The following is an 18,899-nucleotide window of genomic DNA, read 5'->3' as shown; positions in this document are numbered from 1 at the left end:
CAATGTGTACCTGTTGGCAAAACGGGTGACAGCAGTTCCAAATGTGCAGGTGCTTGGAGTGACCTATCACCAATGCTCCTCTCCAATCTTCACTTCTTCAGGATCAACCCCTTCCACAAACCATCTTCCCTCTCCATTCCCATCCAATCCGACAAGTACGTCGTTCCCACTCATCATTCTCTTACACATCTTCCCTGTCTCTCGATCAAAAGTCCAGTCTTCGAGTCCATAGCACCGCTTCCAACGCAGACCATCTTCAACGTCTTGGTATTCGTACCAAAATTGCACTGCGATGCGGTTATCGGTGAAGGAAAAGAGTTCCTTGCGCAGCTTGTAGTTTTTTTCGCGCTTCCATTTGGCTGTTAAGAAGTCAATGATGCCTTCTGTTCCGGAGAAGAATGCAGTCCGATTGCGCCAAATACACGTGGGCGTATAAGCCTGCGCAACTCGCACGGGATCCCTGCATGTATAGTGCGTCAGTACGTCGATAGATGTGTCCAAGAAATTAGCAAGCTTCAGGCAGTGGAAGCGTTTCAGAAATCACGAAGAATGTTGGTAAGAATCAGAGAGCAACGGGCAGAAGATGAAGAATGGTCGGCTCGCGGTAAAGGCCCAAGTTGCAAGCAAGGGATGGAACATTGGGTTCGGGATAGCCTTCGACCCCCCATACCAGCATTGATAATGACGACAGATTGCAAGATCCAGCCAGATTCTAGACCCCATATCGAAGCTCCATCAAATTAGAAGGGAATCTCACATGGTGTTCCATAGGTTCTGCGCAGCCTTGACCTTCTTCCGCGCCGAATCCTCCGTGAAAGGGGGCTTAATGTCAGCCATGGTTTCTGGTATTTGTTGCTGCAAAAAGAGATGTCCAATCAGCTGCACAAGGTTGGAGATGAAGACAAGGTTGAAGAAAAGGTCATGGTTGACTCATTGTACATAAGCCGTTAAAAGTCACGTGGGGTCTAAGAGAGAAAGACGCCTTAGCGCTGCATTAGAGCCTGCAAGCTTCAGTCAGACGTAAACGCACCGAAAATACAAGCCAGTACGGTCGGAAATTGGCAATCAGAAGCCTATTGGAGTGTCACAAAATGTTATGTCTCCTAAAGGGTTCGCGCATATTGACTCGACTGAACCCGGGGGTTGGCGCAAAGGCGATGCTTAGGAAGATGATATATAGTTTGTTAGCCTGGTTGCCTCTCGAAGCCTTGGTGGTCAAAATGCGTCTAACCAAGAACACGGATATCGATAGCATCCTGAGAACCTCAAAGTCCTTTGAGGTGCTAGAGCCTCACTGCACATATAGTACCCATGTCTCCAGTAATCCGGCGGTGTTGAACGGTCGTCCGTTCGTGAGGCATCGGCTTATCGGCGGGGAGCATCGGGGCAGCACCAGTCACAGAACGCGCTTCGATGACTATGCCTGGTTCGGAAGGAACGATAGGGACTAGATACACTACTAGGACTACTATCCAAGGTAGTGCACTTGCACAACCTACCCAAGTGCTGACGTTTGCCGGGAGCTTGCAAGGATGAAAAATGACTGATATAAATATCGGGTCTCATGATACCTTCAGCCAAGGCCCGGCGGGAGCATCCATTGCAACCTGGACATTCTTCCTCCACAACGGCAACTCCTGCTAGTTCTCTGGAATAGACATATCCATAGACTGCCAACATGACGCCTCCGGACGAGAAAGTGTCTGGCCAGCAGCTCGATTTGCGAGCGTTGTCCACTAGGCCCCAGCATTTCAAAGGACGGGTCATTCGATTCTCCATCTTGCTCACCATCGCCGCGTTTGCCATCCTACAAGTGCATATGGGCTTTTACAGAAGCAAGTCCCTTGGGCAACAGTTGTCAGGACCCTCTCTCAGCGATGCTCCATTCAAATGGGCAGATGTGGGTGATTCCATCTTTCAGATCGTCGGGTACTAACACATCCCGTTAGATCACCCCCACTGAGCAACTTATATATCATCCATGCTTCGAGAGTTACGAATGCGCCCGTTTAGAGCTTCCAATGGACTGGAACCGTACCGATGGCAAAGGATCGAAAATCGCTTTGGCTGTCATCAAGCTGCCTGCAAAAGTACCAGTCACAGACGTGCGATACGGTGGAGCTATTCTCCTAAATCCAGGTAAGGAAGATCATATCATTATTGTATAGTGCCAATATTGAGTGCAAATCAGGTGGCCCTGGTGGATCTGGAGCCAGCTTTGTGTTCCGATATGGGAAAGCTATCCAGACAATCGTTGATTCCGCGGAGCCGCCAAGTGTAGACTCCGCTACGGGAAAATACTTTGATATAGTCAGCTTCGATCCAAGGGGCGTCAATAATACAACCCCTAGTTTTTCCTGCTTTCCTGACCCAATGACGAGGAAAGCGTGGTCATTGCAGTCGGAGGCAGAGGGCACTTTAGGAAGCTCTGAAACGGCATTTGATACTCGATGGGCAAGATTCGAAGCATATGGGATGAGCTGCAGTCAACCAAGTGCTGAGTCTTCAGAGGACGACGGATGGATAGGACCTTTCATGAATACAGCCCCAGTGGTGGCGGATATGGTTGAGCTAGTAGAGCGCCATGGAGAGTGGCGCGAGCGAGAAACCGAGAGGCTACTCTCAATTGCTATCGACGATTCTCCTCATGACCCAAACTTGGATATTGCAACTATCAGGTTGCAGAACCGCTGGAACAAGGGACAGGAAAAGCTGCTGTACTGGGGTTTCTCGTATGGGACAGTCCTGGGTGCCACATTTGCGGCTATGCAGCCTCATCGCATCGGCCGTGCTGTGATTGATGGAGTCTGCAATGCCAATGATTACTATGCTGGCATGTGGCTCGCTAACCTACAAGACGCGGACGCAGCCCTCGATAGTTTTTTTGAGTACTGCCACACAGCCGGGCCAACATATTGCCCGTTCGCGCATGGTCATAGTGGCCCCGAAGATCTCATGTTTCGTTATGAGCAACTCTTGACAAATCTTACATATAGTCCCATTGCGGTGGCTGCTTCCGAGAGCAGGGGTCCAGAAATCATAACCTACAGCGATGTAACGTTGCTGGTCAAGGACTCTCTTTACACTCCTCTGAAGTCCTTCGAGTTCGTGGCCCAAGTGCTGGCTGATCTGGAGCACGGCAACGGGTCTTCCTTCGCGGATTCCAAAAACAAGGCCAAGAAGTGGAACGGACCGCCTTCGTGTGATCCTTCTTCCAAGCATTGCAAAGTGCCTGGTGAGAGCGATTTCGAAGCTGCAATGAATATTGTCTGCACAGACGGGCCAGGTATCGATGGCATCCCTAAGGAGGTATTCCGAAATTATTGGCATACGCTCCGGGGGCAAAGTAAGGCTATAGGAGATTTCTGGGCTGAAATTCGCATGTCCTGCATTAGGTTGCAAACGCGGCCTGTATGGCGCTATGATGGTAAGCCTATCACGATACCTTACTGGATAATGTAGTCTGACAGACGTGCGCACTTGAAGGACCCTTTACAGGAAACACGTCACATCCATTGTTATTCATCGGAAATACCTATGATCCAGTAACCCCGCTACAAAAGTCTTGCTTACTTGACCCTAACAGCTCTTGAGATGGCGATACTGACGTACCTGCAGCGCCTATGCGATGGCTCGCGGATTCCCTGACTCAGTTGTGCTAAAGCAGAACTCTGTCGGAGTGAGTACTCTCTAAGTGCAGTTGACATAGAACACAACTAACACCAGCCTGATGTCGCAGCATTGCTCACTAAGTGGCCCATCATTGTGCACGGCAAAAGCAGTTCGGCAGTACTTCCACAGCGGCGAGCTACCCGATCCTGAACTTATTTGCGAGGTAGAGGAGCTTCCCTTCCATATTCCAGGGTATGAAAAACAGCAGGCTCTGTCGCCGGATGACAAGGCATTGATGCATGCTTTGCATTCGCTGGGAGAGACCAGCAATCTGTTGGGTGCTTGAAAGTTTAGGCTCAGGTTGAAGAAGGGTAGCCACTGCCAGAGAACGCCCTGTTTGTGCAAATTTGCAATACAGGATGCTGGGCAGTATCGTATCCTTGATGCACACTGCTCTCCTATGCGGCTCTACATAACATCAAAGTATCCAGTCCTTGTTGAGCATATCGGCTGTCTCTTATTGAACATGTCTCGTTGCTCAGATACCATAGATTTCTTAATCTAATTACCTTGGGCTTTCTAAGCACTCGAAGACCAACCCCTGTCCATCGTCAGGGGTTAGCCACCCACACCTTCTAGAACCCGGATGATGCATAATCGCGGTGGGGAAGTACTGTGTAAGCCTGGTACATTGCCCCAGACTGGCCTACCTTAGGTAATCCACGAAGATGGCGGGGAATCGGCGATACGTTACTCATCTCCGTGTGCACTCGGCTTCTGTTATACGTCCTATCTTAATAATGATAGCCCAAGGGTTCAACTACCGATACTCAAGTTCCGTGATCGGAGGCCGAATGTTCCCTATGGTTGGTTGGCCAATCTTATCAGATTCTCGGATACCATGATCCGTGTCTGCGGTCCGACGCAAGCCGGGCTGGTCACCCATCGTAGCCCAGTGGCAATGCCGATACTCCGTACACTGGACATGACCATGGTGCATTTCCTCCTCCTGAGTGTGAGATACATCCTTTCAATGGCCGAACCAAACCATCCTGCCTTACAAAAATCCGGGTAGGATAATCTCCGGGATCATGCATAGTGGCGGTCACCAAGCACCAAGGTCCCTTAACGGCCGGTGGACGGGTTACGTAGTGGCTGGCTTGGCAAAAGGAGAGAAGCAGCTTTGCAAAGTGGGAGGGTGGCTGTGATTGGTTTGATATTGGACTTGGTGGGGCTAGTTTCTCGTGATTTGGGCTGTTGAGCTAATAGGAATTGGTCCTCGGTGGTGGATGGAGGGGTGTCTATGATGCCTGGGGTGTCGAGGCATCAGATATTGAGGATCTTTGGGGGGTTGGTAAGGTTACGGAGGACCAATTGGTTGGGTGTTATGATTTTGTGTTATTTACTCAGGTGAATTGATGAAAACTTTGTCCATGGGGGTGGAAATGAAGGTTGATGTTCATATCGGTTGTACTTTGAGGCTGTCGACTAGTCTTACGTCTAGGTTTATTGAATCGTACACATTGATGGGTTTTTTGGTGTCAATGGCTGTTTGCTAAGCTTATCGATAGAGAAACTGGTCTAGATTACTAGTTATCTGTTGGGACTTGGGGGAGATTGGGGTCGAGATCAGGGGTTGATGATGGGAAATGACAGAGCATTGGACTATGTAGATAGACCCGGGTGAAAGCCGTGTTTGTCAGATATCTTGATACGGATTGATAGAATGAGAACATGCTGTACTTGGATGATTACTGCTGCCAAAGGACTAGATTCGCTGAGACCTAGACCTATCGAGTATCGAGCCTCTTGGGCCATGATCCATCAGCCATGGACGTCTGAGGCGGTCCTGAAAGGGCAATGCTCAAGATTGAACCCTGCCGCCTCCGATGCTGTAGATAGACAGTCGACGCATCCTGGCTCGGAGGGCGATTTGTCACCGACACGGTCTAGATATGGTGGCCAGAGCCGGGAGTGGTGCCGGTGGGGGGATGGCGGGGCGCCTCAGTCTCGGGCGGTCTTCTTGATAATACAGACCCCTCCGAGCCCTACCAATCGAAAGGTTTCGGTATCCTTCTGCTTCGGATCACCTCATGGCGCCCTGGGCGGGCCGTCGCCGCATTATTCGCTGGCTTTCACTACGCGTGCGATCGCCGACAGGAACCATCTTCTGAAGCTAAGGTATATATTACCCGCCACAGGCTCCTGCCCCGTCCGTTCTTTCTTCCCTCTTCCCTTCCTATATAACCATCTCCAATCCCTCTCAACTTCTTCCATCCACAACTCTCTCAAATCTTTTTACTCTTTCTTTAGTACTCGTTACTACCACTCAATCTCATCACAATGTCTGGAATCAACCCCGGTGACAGCTTCCCCGCTGACGTGGTCTTCTCGTGAGTTTCTCTGCCTCTCCCCCCTCCACCTACTGTCATTTGCCCCTGCTAGCAACACCACCATAACCCATCTTCATGTGCATCCACTGACCTTAACTCTCCACAGCTACATCCCCTGGTCTGAGGACAAGGGTGAGATCACCTCTTGCGGTATCCCCATCAACTACTACGCCTCCAAGGAGTGGGCCGACAAGAAGGTCGTCCTCTTCGCCCTCCCCGGTGCTTTCACCCCCGTCTGCTCCGCCCGCCACGTCCCCGAGTACGCTGAGAAGCTTCCCGAGCTCCGTGAGAAGGGTGTCGACGTTGTTGCCGTCCTTGCCTACAACGATGCCTACGTCATGAGCGCCTGGGGCAAGGCCAACCAGGTCACCGGTGACGACATCGTATGCAAATCGTTTCTCTTCTCAATTGACAACATGCTAACTGCTCTGTAGCTCTTCCTTTCCGACCCCGAGGCCCGCTTCTCCAAGAGCCTCGGCTGGGCTGATGAGGAGGGCCGCACTGGTCGCTATGCCATCATCATCGACCACGGCAAGGTCACCTACGCCAAGCGCGAGCCCGCTAAGAACCACCTCGAGGTAAGACTTACACTGTACTGCTACGGCTTGAATGGTTACTTACGATTGTACAGTTCTCCTCCGCTGAGACCATCCTCAAGAACCTGTAAACGCGTCATTTTAAGACGATAGACATGGCAGGGGTCCGATAGAAAGCGTTGACATTCTGTTAGTGGGGTAATGGCCTGAGAAGGCAAAGCATTAGAACTAGACTTGCCACTAGATAAAAGAATCAACGTACGAAGCTACGACAATACTTTTTCTCCCCTCGTATGATGTCAGTAAAAAAAAATAACCTTAAACTGCATTGGACAAGCTAGTCTACCCCGGCCTGAACGATCTACAACCAGGACATCCAAGCGTTGCTGGGATTGCCTGACGGGTGCTGTCATTGGTGCGTGCCTTTTGTGCGTCGGGGTGGCTGTCGGCCGGGAACTTGACGCGCTAAACCAACCCATCCAAATTCATGATTCCAGGCCCGAACCGCAGGGTTCAGAAGCTTTATTCCACTTCCAGCGTCCCTCTCATTTTATTTCCCTCCCCCCTTCGGAACCTCCACCTCTTTCGCGGCCACCATGGCCTTTAATCCTCCCTCGAAGCGCAAGCCCGGCTTCGCGGGCAACCAGAACGGCATCTCCGCCGCCGCCCGCAAGCGGGCCAAAACGTTCGATGCCCGCTCTCTCGCCGTGCAGGCGGCCGACGCTGCACTTTCTGCGTCCGGAGAACTCAATGTCGCGGCTTATGTGGAGGCGAGGGAATTCGAGATCCGGTCGCTGGAGTCGGGGATGCAGCGATCGAAGTCTGCGTTGACGAGTCGTGCGTTTCAGAAAGTGCCGAGGTCGTTGCGACGACGGACGGCGAGTCATAATGTGAAGAGGGTTCCGAAGAGGTTGAGGGCGAGGGCGAAGAGAGAGGTATGTTTGTCTTTCCTCTTATCTTGCTTTTTGGATGGGGGGAGGGGGGCTGGTTTCGTTTATCTTCGAGTATGGAAGAATAAAATCTAACGAGGTATGATTATTGCAGATGCTCGAAGACAACACCCCCACTGTATCATCCCGGACGAGAAAACCGACGGAACAGATGCGCATTCGACTTGAAACGGCCCGCCGATTACAGAATCTGAACGCGAAGAGTAAAGCCAAGCGGGCGGCTTTGAAAGCGGAGCGGGATAAGGAGACTCGAGTGGCGTTGGAAGAATCCGGCAGTCATGCGTTTGAGATTGCGCCGCGGGTGCCGAAGATCAAGAAGAATAAATTGTCGAGGCCGAATCCGCCGGAGGCGAAGTTTAAGAAGCGACAGCGGTGCAAGACTTGGCTGCCGACGCATATGTTTCATGCGAAGAGGGCGCATATGACGACGTCGAAGAATCCGTTGTGGCGGTTTGCCTTGCCCGTGTCGCCGACGGAGAAGAGTTATCGGCCTACGCATCGGGCGAGGGGGTCGAGGGGGGCTGTGGCGTGGGATATGAGTTATGTGGCTACGATTCAGTTGGAGGGGACGGAGGAGGCCCTGGAGGGGGTGTTGAGGGCTGTTGGGGTTGATGGGCAGGATGCTTGGGGGGTTAAGGGGAGGAAGTGGAGGGCTGGGACGAGGTGTTTGCGGGCGTGGATGTTTGAGTGGGAGGGGGAACGCAGGCCGATTGCGCCGGTCACGTTGATTCGGTGTGCTGAGGCCAAGGGGGAGGATGTGGAGATGGCTGATGCTGATGATGCTGGGAAGGGGAAGAAACAGAAGGATAGGAAGAAGGTATTTGTGAGAGTGCACCCGTCTGCGTTTTTGCAGCTGTGGAATGCACTCCTGGGCATTTCGAAGAAGCAGAATCCTCCTGTTATGGTGGAAGATTTGCGGTTCGAGATTGGCAGCATTGAAATCACCGGTCCAGGCGCAATGGAGGCATTGCTCGCGTCTTTCAAGCCAGTTGCTGTGGATGGGAAGGATATTGCAGCGAATAGCCCGGAGGCTACATGGAACTCTCTCCTGGGGGTATCGAATCCTTCGTCTCTGCCACAGAATGCTGTTCTTGGTTTCTCTGTCTCCGATCCCCGTCTCGAATTTCCGCCCAAGACCCTGAAGCCGCCATCATCCGACAGCCAGATGCAAGATCTGGCTATTTTGCTCTCAACATGGTCTCCGGACAACACACAGACAGCGCCTGCTCTCTTCGACCGTCGCACTCGGTTGGCTGCTGCGCGCCAGTTGCCTAGCCAGAAGGCTATCAACCGGCGTCGTTCTGAAGCTGGCCCGGGTACACGCCCGCCAGCGAAGGATACTGATCCAAAGATACCTGTGATTGCTCTCGCCTGCCGACCTAGTGTCTATTCTAAGAACAGCAACGCCCCGGGGAGCTGGACTGTTCTCCTCCCGTGGAAATGCGTACTTCCTTTCTGGTACTCGCTAATGTACTATCCACTCTCGAGCGGCGGGAACCCACGATTTGGAGGCTTGAAAGAACAACAGCAGCTCGCATTCGAGTCAGGGGAGGCTTGGTTTCCTGGTGATTTCCCTGGCATCCGGGCAGGCTGGGAATGGGGCCTGCGGGAGAGGGAAGAGGCCAAGCAGGAGTGGGAGCGGCGGCCGAAGGGGCGCAGAACCGAGTTTGAGAGCATTGACCTGAAAAATGGCCAGAAGGGTGAGGTCGGACGTGGCTGGGCCTGCGACTGGGAGAGGCTCGTTCAGGGTCCGACAGAGTGCAAGGATAAGGAACAGCTTTCAGAGACTGCACCTGATGCCAAACCCGAAGATGCCAAACCTGAGGATAGTGTCATCTACCCACCGATGGACATTCACCAACTGTCAACATCCGAGGCAGCTAAGACACTGAAGAACCCTCCCTCCACCATCAACGCCTCAGCTCTGGCAACCGTCAAACTCTCACTCCTCCACCGCGGAACACCCACCCCCCGAGCCCGCATCTACCGTCTCCCAACCACCGATCCCGAACTACGCCAGAAATGGCTTTCCCTCGCATCAACCAAGCCCGACGATACCCAAAAGCAACCTCAAAAGCAACAAGCCCCTGGCAATACCGAGGAAGCTCGGCAACGTCTCGCCGCATCTCTCATTGCCCCGTCCGCCGATGCAGACGCCCGCCAGGAACACCTACCGGTTCCAACAGAAGCAGATCTCATCGGGTTCATCACGACGGGTAACTACAACCTCGCAGAAGGCAAGGGCACGGGCATTGGGTCCATCCAATTGTCGAAGGTGGTGAATACGGATTCGAGTAAGGGTAAAGCCAGTGGGAAGAATATGTGTATCATCCGGAGTGCGGGTGAGACGGTGGCACGGGTGGGATTCTGGGAGCTCGTATAACGGTGTATGAATAATGTGGAATTTAGACATGATACCCTGTGTCTCAATGAATTGGACTGTTTGCTAGGGAGAATCAAAATGAAAGTATTCTCTGAAACCAGCAGTACGAACCCAAACCTACATATCTACAACCATAGCATATAAACCGCCCGAAAACAATAAGCTAGGAACCTTTTCTAGCTAGCTAGGTATACATATACATGACAACATGCACAGACAGACCCCGTCACCAATACCACCACTGCAGCAGTCAACTCTATTGATAAAGCCCATCAAATCCCATCAGTCGGAAAAGAAAGGGAAACGGATCTACCCAACAATACGATCCACAAACCCCTCCTCCAATCTCGCAACCTCCTTCTTAAACGTCTCGACCTCCTTCCAACAATCCAAAGGTCTCCGATCATGCAACCTCAAACAACTAACGACCTCCGACCTAGCCTTCTCAATCCCGGCATCCAACTCAATCAACTTCTTCCGTCCCTCCAACTTCGCCCGGAGCTCCTCAATCTCACTATTCACCGTCTCCCGCGACAGTTCCCGGTTAATGGGAGTGGACTGCTGCTGCTGCTGCACCGCCTCAACAGGCATAGGGAGCGATTCGCGGCCCGCGAACGGAATCCGGGGCGCATCCAGATCCAACGATCCCGGTGGGTAGTAGGAGGAAGAGGAGGCTCCGTTGGTGGATGTGGTGAGGGGGCCGGCGGGAGAGGGGCTCGAGTCGCGCACTTCGGCGAGCTTCTTCTCGATTTCGGCGAGGGTTTGCTGTTCGCGGGCGCGCAGGCGCTCGAGTTCTTCGGATACGCGCGCTTGGATTTGGAGTTCCAGGGATCGGGCACGGGCGGAATCGGTCTGTGGTTGGGGATTATGTTAGGTGGGTGGGTGGGTGTGAGTTTGGGGGAGGGGGAATGTACCTCGGTGTTGGACTGGAGGGCGTCGACGAAGTTGGCGGAGAATTGAACGGGGGAGGAACTGTATATGCATTAGCTGGGCCTGTCATATATTATTTGGTGATGTGATTGGGATTGGGTTGGATATATGGCAGGGTTGTGATGCAAGTCATTCTGAACACCAGTATCAATGACTTGATACGGGTCTAGATGACCCATCGAGCATGCCAATGTCCACATCCGTCTCACAATCTCACAAGCAGGACATATATAACTGCAGCAAGCAGACCTACCTCGAGAAAACGTGCGAGTCGGCCGAAGCCGCGGGCTTGGAGCTGCCGGCGCCCATGATGTGCGGAGGTTCGTGTGCTTGCTGCTGCCTGAGCTGGCTGGTTCTGTGGCCGGAGCGGAGAGGGGCAAAGTCAGTGGAACACCGCAATGGCCGCCGAGAGAACTGATCGAGGGCAATTCCTGGTCGTCGGACGGAATTGCATATCGTTGTTTCTGAAGCCGACTTCCGCCGGGTCACGTGGATTAGTCATGTGCTGCATGCCTGAATTACGTTGAACCTAGATGCCTTGATGCCTGATTGTTATGATGCCTCAGTGCCTTGAATGTCATGCCTCAGGCCTGATACTACTCTATTAGTCACGGAGTCAACTGGGTTCCGTTTTTGGCCGCGCTTTTTACTTTCTTGGACGCTGGGTTGGGTAGAGATGCAGCTGGTGACCGGGGTATTGGTTCGAGTAAAGTATACTAGATTGCGACTCTTACTGTGGCATTAAATCGTTGTCTTGATAGGTGATTGTTCTGACTTCTATACTTGGTGTTTTATCAAGTGGAGGAACTGGTCTAGTGAACATTCACTGGTGAAATGACGGACTGTTGGCCATACAGATGTTGAAGATGTACGGATTAGTCGTGAGATCACGAGCTGCATTCAGTTTATGCATCGAGGGTCTGCTGCGGCTCCCTTGTTCCATAATATAGCCGTGTTCACTTGCTCACGTGGAAGCTCATACGAAGACTGGTTCAGTCTTGTACTCTGTCAGACTTGAGTCTCTGGTGACGCAGTCACTTTATTCTCCGCAAAGCAAGACCGTACTCTGTAGACTGGGATTCAGTGTGGTGAAAATGTCGCAATGATACTGCAGCATGCATGAACAGCCGTGGCTGTCTGCTCAGCGGTTGCTTGCATGGCGGACTGTTACTTAAGGTTACGTTGAACCCCTGACCATAATTGACTGACACCTCGTTGTCCTATCTCCACGAAGCCAGCAACCATGGGAGCCTGAGCATTGTGAATCGTGAATCTCTTGTGTTTCCCACATGGCATTGCTCATGTCAGCATCTCCAGCTTCCCCAAACCCCCATGCCCCGGACGAACGCATCCGGAGACGGGCCAGCCTGGCCAACATCACCCCATGACGCGAGGGCCAAGCACGAGAATGGCATTGTGGCATTGGGCCCCTCCGAATTTCCTATCCTCCCCCTTCCATTTCCTTCGCTGCTAACCACTTCTCACTCACCGGTGTGAACGACGGCTGAAACCCCACCATCCGGTTTCATGCGTCATGGCATAGTGCGGGCGGATTCGCTACCGACTCGCCGCAACCCCGTCTTGCAGAGCGACTGGGCCACTTAGTGCGAGGAGTGGCATCTGGAGACTGGAGAGAGGGGCACTAGTCAGAAACCTGGGACAGGGAAAGTAGGAAAGACATCGGCACCACGCGAGAACTCGGAAGAGGAGAGGGGAAGAAACGAGCGCCTTTGACCATGACTGGCAAAGCCGGCGAACCCGGCGTTCCCGTTGGCTTTTTGCCCGTCGGACTGACCTCATCGACCCCTCCAGCGCAACGAAGATGTGGGCAGGGCTTCATTGCGAGTATTAATACGCCCGCAATCCCCTTCATCATCCCGTGCTCATTCCGGAGATTTGTCTTGACCTCGTATTCTGTTTTCTCCTGTCTTAGTCTTCTCCTCCATCTTCCCCAATCTCTCCAGGCTCCGCGGCCCTCCCCATATTTACTTCCTAGCATTCACTTGCTGGTAGTCAACCCCACCACCCCATCAATCCCTACCACTTTTCCACCCTGGATTTATTCTTTGTGTCTCAACATCCACCTCGAGGTTCTTTTCCTCTTCTCACATCTTTTCCATAAACATTCCTCCTCATATCACCATGTCTTCTGCTCTGCTCGACGAGGCGGCGCGCATTGCCCGCCAGTTCGACTACCCCGCTGCAGAGGTGCGGCGCGGCGTGACGGAATACATCCGCGAGATCGATGAGGGTCTGTCCAAGGAGCACACGACCCTCAGTCAGATCCCAACCTATGTCACTGCGGTACCCAATGGCACTGAAAAGGTAACCTCAAGCCAATCACCATCCGTGAAGCATGGCAGCTGACCTGTTGCAGGGATTGTACCTGGCAGTAGATCTCGGCGGCACCAACTTCCGCGTGTGTTCGATCGATCTGCATGGAGACACCACCTTTTCCCTCACCCAGTCCAAGATCATGATTCCTCGCGAGACCATGTCGTCAGGGACCGCCAAGGATCTTTTCTTGTTCTTGGCCCGCCAGATCGAAGCGTTCCTGCGCATCCACCACAACGAACACTTTGAAGCCCACCTCCGCCGCCGCAACGAGAAGAATGGTAACTGTGAGGAGGACCTGTTTGACTTGGGCTTCACCTTCAGTTTCCCCGTGCGTCAGCTGGGAATCAACAAGGGTACCCTGATTCGCTGGACGAAGGGCTTCGACATTCCCGACGCCGTGGGCCAAGATGTCTGCGCGTTGCTGCAGAGCGCCATCGATGAGCTGGGACTCCCGGTGCGCGTGGCAGCCCTCGTCAATGACACCGTGGGAACCTTGATGGCCCGCTCATACACCTCTCCTGGCGAGACGGGCACCTTCCTCGGGGCCATCTTTGGCACGGGCACCAACGGAGCCTATGTGGAGAAGCTTGACCGGATCACCAAGCTGCAGACCATTGAGCACTCGACATATGATAAGACCACGGGTGAGATGATCATCAACGCCGAATGGGGCAGCTTCGACAACCACCTGAGCGTCCTGCCCAACACCATCTATGACCAGCAGCTGGATGCCGATAGCAACAACCCGGGCATCCAGATGTTTGAGAAGCGCGTCTCGGGTATGTTCCTGGGTGAGATCTTGCGTCGTGTCATGCTGGACATGCACCGCAACCCATCCCCGGGCTTCCTCAAGTCAAGCGCGTCTACTGTTTCTGTGCCGAAGGAGTCATCCTTGTACCGGCAGTGGGGTATCGATACGAGCCTGTTGAGTCTGGTCGAGGCTGACAAGACCGAGGACCTGGAGCAGACCAAGACGGCTTTGAGGGATCATCTCCGGATCGAGCACCCCAGCGTTGAGGACTGCAAGGCGCTTCAGACCGTTGTGCATGCCATCGGTAAGCGCGCTGCTCGTCTGAGTGCCGTGCCGTTGGCTGCCGTCCTCATCTCTACCGGCAAGCTGCAGAGTGATGACCTCGTGGACATTGGTGTGGATGGCAGTCTGGTGGAATTTTACCCCAACTTTGAAGGATACATGCGGGACGCCCTCCGGGAAGTGCCCGAGGTGGGTGAAGCCGGTAACGAGAAGATCCGCATCGGTATCTCCAAGGACGGCAGCGGCGTGGGAGCTGCTCTGATCGCCCTCGTTGCCAGCAAGGAAGAAAGCCGCCGAAAGTCACAATAGTGTTGCTGGTCTATGTGCAACTTGCTAGCAGCGAGCAGGTTGGAGTTCCGCATTGGTTCGGTGTTAGCGGTTGGAAAGAAGGTTTGGGCTTTTTTACGGCGTTGTACAGCTATTGGAACTGGATATATCCTAGGTTGAATGATTTTTTGAGTCTATCTCGTGCAGACCTAGCCACAAGTAATTCAGTACCTAGTTCGATGGTTCGGAGTAATGCTGGTGTGTACACTACCAGTAGCCCGACCTCCAGCCTAGATCCCTGTTTATTTCAAACCCAACCGAAGGGACAAAGAAGGAAGCCAGGGCGATGCTATTGCCGCCACTGCAGCCAGATGCAGTTCCGAGTCGGAACATAATTCAATAGCGTCTGACCTGGCTTTATTTAGTCGACGTCGCTTTAAGTTTGCTGGGCGCATCCGGAGGAGAATTAAGCGATGTGATCAGCGCGCAGGCCTTAGTCTAGATGCAGCCGCCACCTTGCCTCAGGGGCACATACTTATTATCCGATCAAACTCAATTCCTTCCTCCAGACCTCCTGTCATGTTGATCCCCCGCGCCCGGTGATCAAGACTGTCCAGATGCATCGACATCGTGTCCGGATGGAAATGTTGCCGATGCCGACGAATATCAGAAGCAAACCCCGCGCAGTGTGACCTCGCTGGGCCGTCACGCTGACCATTGAGTACTGGCAGCCTGCACAACCTGACAATCGTGGTGAATCCGATCCCTGGAATCATGGCAAGTAAGGGGTGACAGCCCAGTCTGTCGGCCTGACTGGCATGGCTTCGAAATGGTGACACAAGTTGCCTTTCATTACGACAATCCCCGTCAGCCAGCGGCAACTTGCTCTTCCGTGACCCGGACTTCCTTCCTGGCCGGCATTTCCTGGCTCTTTTGTTTCTCTAATGACTGCTAAGAGTATACTGCTGTTAATCACACTGCGAGGTATAGTATAGTTGTTGGCGTTAGGCGGGCTTGATATCTATAGCGGATACTATTGTGGCCATGAACGCTGCTAATCCCCACGTGCAGCGAGATCCTGCTGAGCTGAGACCACTCAAATCGATGGGGACGGGGACTAGTTCCGCCAGGAAGTCCTCGATGGATAGAGAGAGCACTCTTGTTGACTCTGCGCGAGATGCTTCCACACATTCACGCACCGATGACGCGCAGGAGATCAAAGGCCCCAGCTCGGTACACAGCAATAACGCGGAGGCCCAGCCCGAGTATCCCACATCGTGGAGGCTCGCGCTGATTGTCATCGGTCTCTGCCTGTCGATCTTCTGCATAGCTTTGGTGAGTCACCTCACATTCATATTACAATGAACCCTTGCTGATGGCTGAAGGACAACACGGTTCTAGCGACGGCAATCCCCAAGATCACAGACCAGTTCAAGTCTCTCGACGACGTGGGCTGGTACGGCAGTGCCTACCTTCTTACCTCTTGCTGTCTGATACTAGCGTTTGGCAAACTATACACATTCTATTCGACCAAATGGATCTACCTGATTGGGCTCGCGCTCTTCGAAATCGGATCCTTGATCTGCGGAGCTGCTCCCAACTCGGTGGCACTGATCCTCGGACGGGCGATTGCTGGTCTGGGAGCTGCAGGGCTCTTCTCTGGGGCCATGCTCATTATCTCGCAGACTGCGCCACTAGAATGGAGGCCCATCTTTGCTGGGGCTATGACTTCGATGTATGGGATCGCCAGCGTAGCGGGTCCTTTGATGGGCGGTGCGTTTACCGACCACATCAGCTGGCGGTGGTGCTTCTACATTAATCTTCCCATTGGCGGTGCCACGATCTTCTTCATACTATTTTTCTTCAAGGCGCCTCGGTCCGTGAAGAGCAACTCGGGGATCAAGGACCAGTTATCCCAGTTCGATATACCCGGGACTTGTGTCTTTCTACCGGGAATCATCTGCGTCCTGTTGGCACTACAATGGGGCGGAACCACCTATGCGTGGAGCAACGGCCGTATAATCGCTCTATTGGTGCTGTTCGCAGTGCTCATTGGCATTTTCATCGTGCTGCAGATCTTCGAAAAGGAGAAAGCCACAGTGCCTCCGCGACTGATCAAGAACCGGAACGTGTGGGGTGCTGCGTTGTTCAGCTTTTGCGTTGGTGGCTCATTCTTCGTATTCATCTACTATGTGCGTTCTGTTCCCGGAATATTCTAACATGCACCTTCTATGGGGCCCTGCTAACGATTCAGCTCCCCATCTGGTTCCAAGCCATCAAAGGCGTCAGCGCCACCAAATCCGGCATCATGAACCTACCCATGCTACTCGGCGTCGTCATCTTCTCCATCGTGGCCGGTGCCTGTGTCTCCACGTTCGGATACTACACCCCATTCATGCTGATCTCCCCCGCCCTCCTCGCCATCGGCGGCGGCCTCCTCTCCACCATGACAGTCGACTCCTCGGCCGGCCACTGGATCGGCTACCAGGTCATTCTAGGCATGGGCGCCGGGTTCGGCATGCAACAGCCCATGATGGCCGTGCAAGCCTCGCAAGCCATCACGGACGTACCCAGCGCGACAGCAATCGTCACATTCGGACAGACGCTAGGCGGGGCACTGTTCGTGTCGGTGGCGCAAAACGTCTTCCAGAACGAGCTGCACAAGAACCTGGCCAAGGTTCCGGGCGTGGACGCGACCAGCGTGGTGCAGGCGGGGGCGACGATGTTGCGCAAGGTGGTGTCTGCGGATCAGTTGCCGGCGGTGTTGGAGGCGTATAATGGGGCCGTGACGACGACGTTCTATGTGGGGGTGGCGATGGGAGCGTTGTGTCTTTTCGGGGCGTTGCCGATTGAGTGGATTTCGGTCCGGGGGAGGAAGATGGAGGTGGCGGGTGCTTAGTTGCGTGCTAGTGCTTGCTATTGCTTTGCTATTGCTTTGCTATTGCTTTGCTATTGCTTTGCTATTTGTGTACGTGGGAGTACAGCAAGATAGATGAATCAAGAGATAATCAATACGAACGAGGTATCGGTATCGCTCAGAAGACAATCAACAGCAGTAGACAGGAAGAAACATAAGAAAAAATCAGAGAATGAACAGGCTGCCAACCAGCAAACCCAAACCCAACCAGAGAGACAGGCAGACACCAACCGACATATATCCCAAATCCAACATCCACCCAACATTACTACCAAAGATACAAAACCCACGAAAAGAAAATAAGGAAGGAAAAGGAGAAGAAAGAATCTAAACAACAGCATACAAACTCAAATACACCCCCCAAACGACCCCACACGCACTTCCAAACACGACGCGTCGATCGACCGGCACCACAGTATACATGAGCATGGATACCAGCGGCCGATACTTGAGTCGGGCAATCATGATAGGTTTGAAGTCCTACACAATACCCATTAGCCACTACCATTACCACCACCACCACCCATACTCCCAATATGCCCTTCTCTTCAAATGAAGAGAACCTAAACCAAGGGAAACTGGGAAAGAGAAAGGGTATATACTAACCAACTGAACTAATCCCACCACCCCCGCCACATCCACCCCCTTGAGTAAATTAATCAACACCACAAAGAGCACAATATTCATCACGCTGCCGATGGTTTGATCGAGGAGGAATTTCATGAGGAAGTTGGTCCATCCCCCCCTGCCTCTTCCCCATCCTCGTGCTTTGGGTTGGAAAGGTTTCTCTTTTAGTGTTGTGGATGTGCCAGTGATGGCAGGAATGGAAATGTATACATCACCTTCATTTCTTTTCTTCTTGGTATTAGTGGAGATAGTTGGTGGTGGTGGTGGTGGTGCAGGTGCAGGTGATCGTCGGAAAAGTAACGCCCCCGGAAACTTCTCCTCCAGATACCTCTGCCAGATGAAATTGATGGGGACGATGAGAATCCCGTAGATGAGGAATTGGAGGAGAGCGGGGGTGTTTATGGTGAATGTGGATTTCTTGGATATTATTATTATCACCATTCTCTTCTTCTTTTTATTTTTATTTTTCTTTATTATAGGTAGGTGGGTAGATATCTCCTTCTCATTTTGGGGGCTTACGGATTTCCGATGATGATCTATGATCTGGGCCAGGAGGTTGGCGATGGCGTTGAGGATGGTGGATTGGATGAAGGTGGTTGTTAGGGGGGAGGGCATTCTTCTTCTTCTTCCTCCTTTTTCTTTCTTTCTTTCTCTTCTCCTTTTATTGTGAGGTCTTTGTTGTTTGGGATGAGTGTATGGGTGTATGTTTAAATGGGAGTGTGGTGTCTATGAAGGATCAAGGAGTGGACATGATGATCAGTCAGTTCAAGGAAAAGATCGGATAGGTTGAATGATGAGATCGGTTCAGGAAATGAAGGTGGTGCTCTTGGTCTGCTGTTTAGCATAGCATTCACATAGTTGAGGTGAGTTGGGTGAAGCGCGTGTGGGCACGTGTCCTTTTGCATGTCTTACTT

General features: G+C 52.7%; 9 protein-coding genes across 9 annotated transcripts; 6 read left to right on the top strand and 3 right to left on the bottom strand.

Moving 5' to 3' along the window:
• Positions 1–66: 66 nt before the first annotated feature.
• BO80DRAFT_365695 (nuclear transport factor 2 family protein) lies at positions 67–837 on the bottom strand (the record flags this gene model as incomplete). Its single annotated transcript, XM_025716213.1, has 2 exons — positions 67–460; positions 758–837. 2 exons carry the CDS (start codon positions 835–837, stop codon positions 67–69), a joined length of 474 nt encoding a protein of 157 aa, XP_025571053.1.
• Positions 838–1,022: 185 nt separating this feature from the next.
• BO80DRAFT_218900 (uncharacterized protein) lies at positions 1,023–1,565 on the top strand. The gene has a single exon (XM_025714375.1). The coding sequence runs from the start codon at positions 1,092–1,094 to the stop codon at positions 1,449–1,451; it is 360 nt and encodes a 119-aa protein (XP_025571052.1). The 5' UTR covers positions 1,023–1,091; the 3' UTR covers positions 1,452–1,565.
• On the top strand, positions 1,486–4,187 carry BO80DRAFT_496829 (alpha/beta hydrolase). The gene is made up of 6 exons (XM_025724045.1): positions 1,486–1,900; positions 1,950–2,139; positions 2,192–3,427; positions 3,487–3,562; positions 3,619–3,679; positions 3,740–4,187. The coding sequence occupies exons 1-6, from the start codon at positions 1,679–1,681 to the stop codon at positions 3,956–3,958; spliced, it is 2,004 nt and encodes a 667-aa protein (XP_025571051.1). The 5' UTR covers positions 1,486–1,678; the 3' UTR covers positions 3,959–4,187.
• A 1,768-nt stretch (positions 4,188–5,955) lies between these two features.
• On the top strand, positions 5,956–6,672 carry BO80DRAFT_438372 (peroxiredoxin family protein; the record flags this gene model as incomplete). The annotated part of the gene is made up of 4 exons (XM_025721034.1): positions 5,956–6,005; positions 6,112–6,388; positions 6,440–6,583; positions 6,637–6,672. The coding sequence occupies 4 exons, from the start codon at positions 5,956–5,958 to the stop codon at positions 6,670–6,672; spliced, it is 507 nt and encodes a 168-aa protein (XP_025571050.1).
• Positions 6,673–7,027: 355 nt separating this feature from the next.
• BO80DRAFT_391263 (ribonuclease P/MRP protein subunit POP1) lies at positions 7,028–9,943 on the top strand. The gene is made up of 2 exons (XM_025717176.1): positions 7,028–7,476; positions 7,586–9,943. Exons 1-2 carry the CDS (start codon positions 7,138–7,140, stop codon positions 9,872–9,874), a joined length of 2,628 nt encoding a protein of 875 aa, XP_025571049.1. The 5' UTR covers positions 7,028–7,137; the 3' UTR covers positions 9,875–9,943.
• A 28-nt stretch (positions 9,944–9,971) lies between these two features.
• BO80DRAFT_468383 (Mic19 family protein) lies at positions 9,972–11,240 on the bottom strand. Its single transcript, XM_025722928.1, has 3 exons — positions 11,058–11,240; positions 10,789–10,846; positions 9,972–10,726 (listed from the first exon to the last, which is right to left on the bottom strand). Exons 1-3 carry the CDS (start codon positions 11,111–11,113, stop codon positions 10,184–10,186), a joined length of 657 nt encoding a protein of 218 aa, XP_025571048.1. The 5' UTR covers positions 11,114–11,240; the 3' UTR covers positions 9,972–10,183.
• A 1,347-nt stretch (positions 11,241–12,587) lies between these two features.
• On the top strand, positions 12,588–14,582 carry glkA (glucokinase glkA). The gene is made up of 2 exons (XM_025714374.1): positions 12,588–13,129; positions 13,182–14,582. The coding sequence occupies exons 1-2, from the start codon at positions 12,947–12,949 to the stop codon at positions 14,481–14,483; spliced, it is 1,485 nt and encodes a 494-aa protein (XP_025571047.1). The 5' UTR covers positions 12,588–12,946; the 3' UTR covers positions 14,484–14,582.
• Positions 14,583–15,485: 903 nt separating this feature from the next.
• Positions 15,486–17,389, top strand: BO80DRAFT_483865 (MDR family MFS transporter; the record flags this gene model as incomplete). The annotated part of the gene is made up of 3 exons (XM_025723448.1): positions 15,486–15,776; positions 15,827–16,633; positions 16,696–17,389. 3 exons carry the CDS (start codon positions 15,486–15,488, stop codon positions 17,338–17,340), a joined length of 1,743 nt encoding a protein of 580 aa, XP_025571046.1. The 3' UTR covers positions 17,341–17,389.
• On the bottom strand, positions 17,351–18,838 carry BO80DRAFT_416251 (uncharacterized protein). The gene is made up of 3 exons (XM_025718178.1): positions 18,505–18,838; positions 17,965–18,402; positions 17,351–17,838 (listed from the first exon to the last, which is right to left on the bottom strand). The coding sequence occupies exons 1-3, from the start codon at positions 18,598–18,600 to the stop codon at positions 17,686–17,688; spliced, it is 687 nt and encodes a 228-aa protein (XP_025571045.1). The 5' UTR covers positions 18,601–18,838; the 3' UTR covers positions 17,351–17,685.
• Positions 18,839–18,899: the final 61 nt, after the last annotated feature.

Source organism: Aspergillus ibericus (assembly GCF_003184845.1).
Source record: "Aspergillus ibericus CBS 121593 unplaced genomic scaffold BO80scaffold_53, whole genome shotgun sequence".
In the NCBI taxonomy this organism is placed as follows: domain Eukaryota; kingdom Fungi; phylum Ascomycota; class Eurotiomycetes; order Eurotiales; family Aspergillaceae; genus Aspergillus; species Aspergillus ibericus.
This window is presented reverse-complemented; position numbering and strand designations above follow the sequence as displayed.

Excerpts from the sequence above, each read along its gene's own strand:
- BO80DRAFT_496829 (XM_025724045.1), top strand. The coding sequence starts at position 1,679 with ATGACGCCTCCGGACGAGAAAGTGTCTGGCCAGCAGCTCGATTTGCGA. Across the intron at positions 3,428-3,486 it reads GCCTGTATGGCGCTATGATG|GACCCTTTACAGGAAACACG; the intron begins GTAAGCCTATCA and ends GCGCACTTGAAG. Across the intron at positions 3,563-3,618 it reads CCAGTAACCCCGCTACAAAA|CGCCTATGCGATGGCTCGCG; the intron begins GTCTTGCTTACT and ends ACGTACCTGCAG.
- BO80DRAFT_468383 (XM_025722928.1), bottom strand. The coding sequence starts at position 11,113 with ATGGGCGCCGGCAGCTCCAAGCCCGCGGCTTCGGCCGACTCGCACGTT. Across the intron at positions 10,847-11,057 it reads GACTCGCACGTTTTCTCGAG|TTCCTCCCCCGTTCAATTCT; the intron begins GTAGGTCTGCTT and ends ATGCATATACAG. Across the intron at positions 10,727-10,788 it reads CCCTCCAGTCCAACACCGAG|ACCGATTCCGCCCGTGCCCG; the intron begins GTACATTCCCCC and ends CCCCAACCACAG.
- BO80DRAFT_416251 (XM_025718178.1), bottom strand. The coding sequence starts at position 18,600 with ATGCCCTCCCCCCTAACAACCACCTTCATCCAATCCACCATCCTCAAC. Across the intron at positions 18,403-18,504 it reads TAGATCATCATCGGAAATCC|AAATCCACATTCACCATAAA; the intron begins GTAAGCCCCCAA and ends ATAATATCCAAG. Across the intron at positions 17,839-17,964 it reads TGGTGGGATTAGTTCAGTTG|GACTTCAAACCTATCATGAT; the intron begins GTTAGTATATAC and ends GGTATTGTGTAG.
- BO80DRAFT_391263 (XM_025717176.1), top strand. The coding sequence starts at position 7,138 with ATGGCCTTTAATCCTCCCTCGAAGCGCAAGCCCGGCTTCGCGGGCAAC. Across the intron at positions 7,477-7,585 it reads GGGCGAGGGCGAAGAGAGAG|ATGCTCGAAGACAACACCCC; the intron begins GTATGTTTGTCT and ends TGATTATTGCAG.
- BO80DRAFT_218900 (XM_025714375.1), top strand. The coding sequence starts at position 1,092 with ATGTTATGTCTCCTAAAGGGTTCGCGCATATTGACTCGACTGAACCCG.
- glkA (XM_025714374.1), top strand. The coding sequence starts at position 12,947 with ATGTCTTCTGCTCTGCTCGACGAGGCGGCGCGCATTGCCCGCCAGTTC. Across the intron at positions 13,130-13,181 it reads TACCCAATGGCACTGAAAAG|GGATTGTACCTGGCAGTAGA; the intron begins GTAACCTCAAGC and ends GACCTGTTGCAG.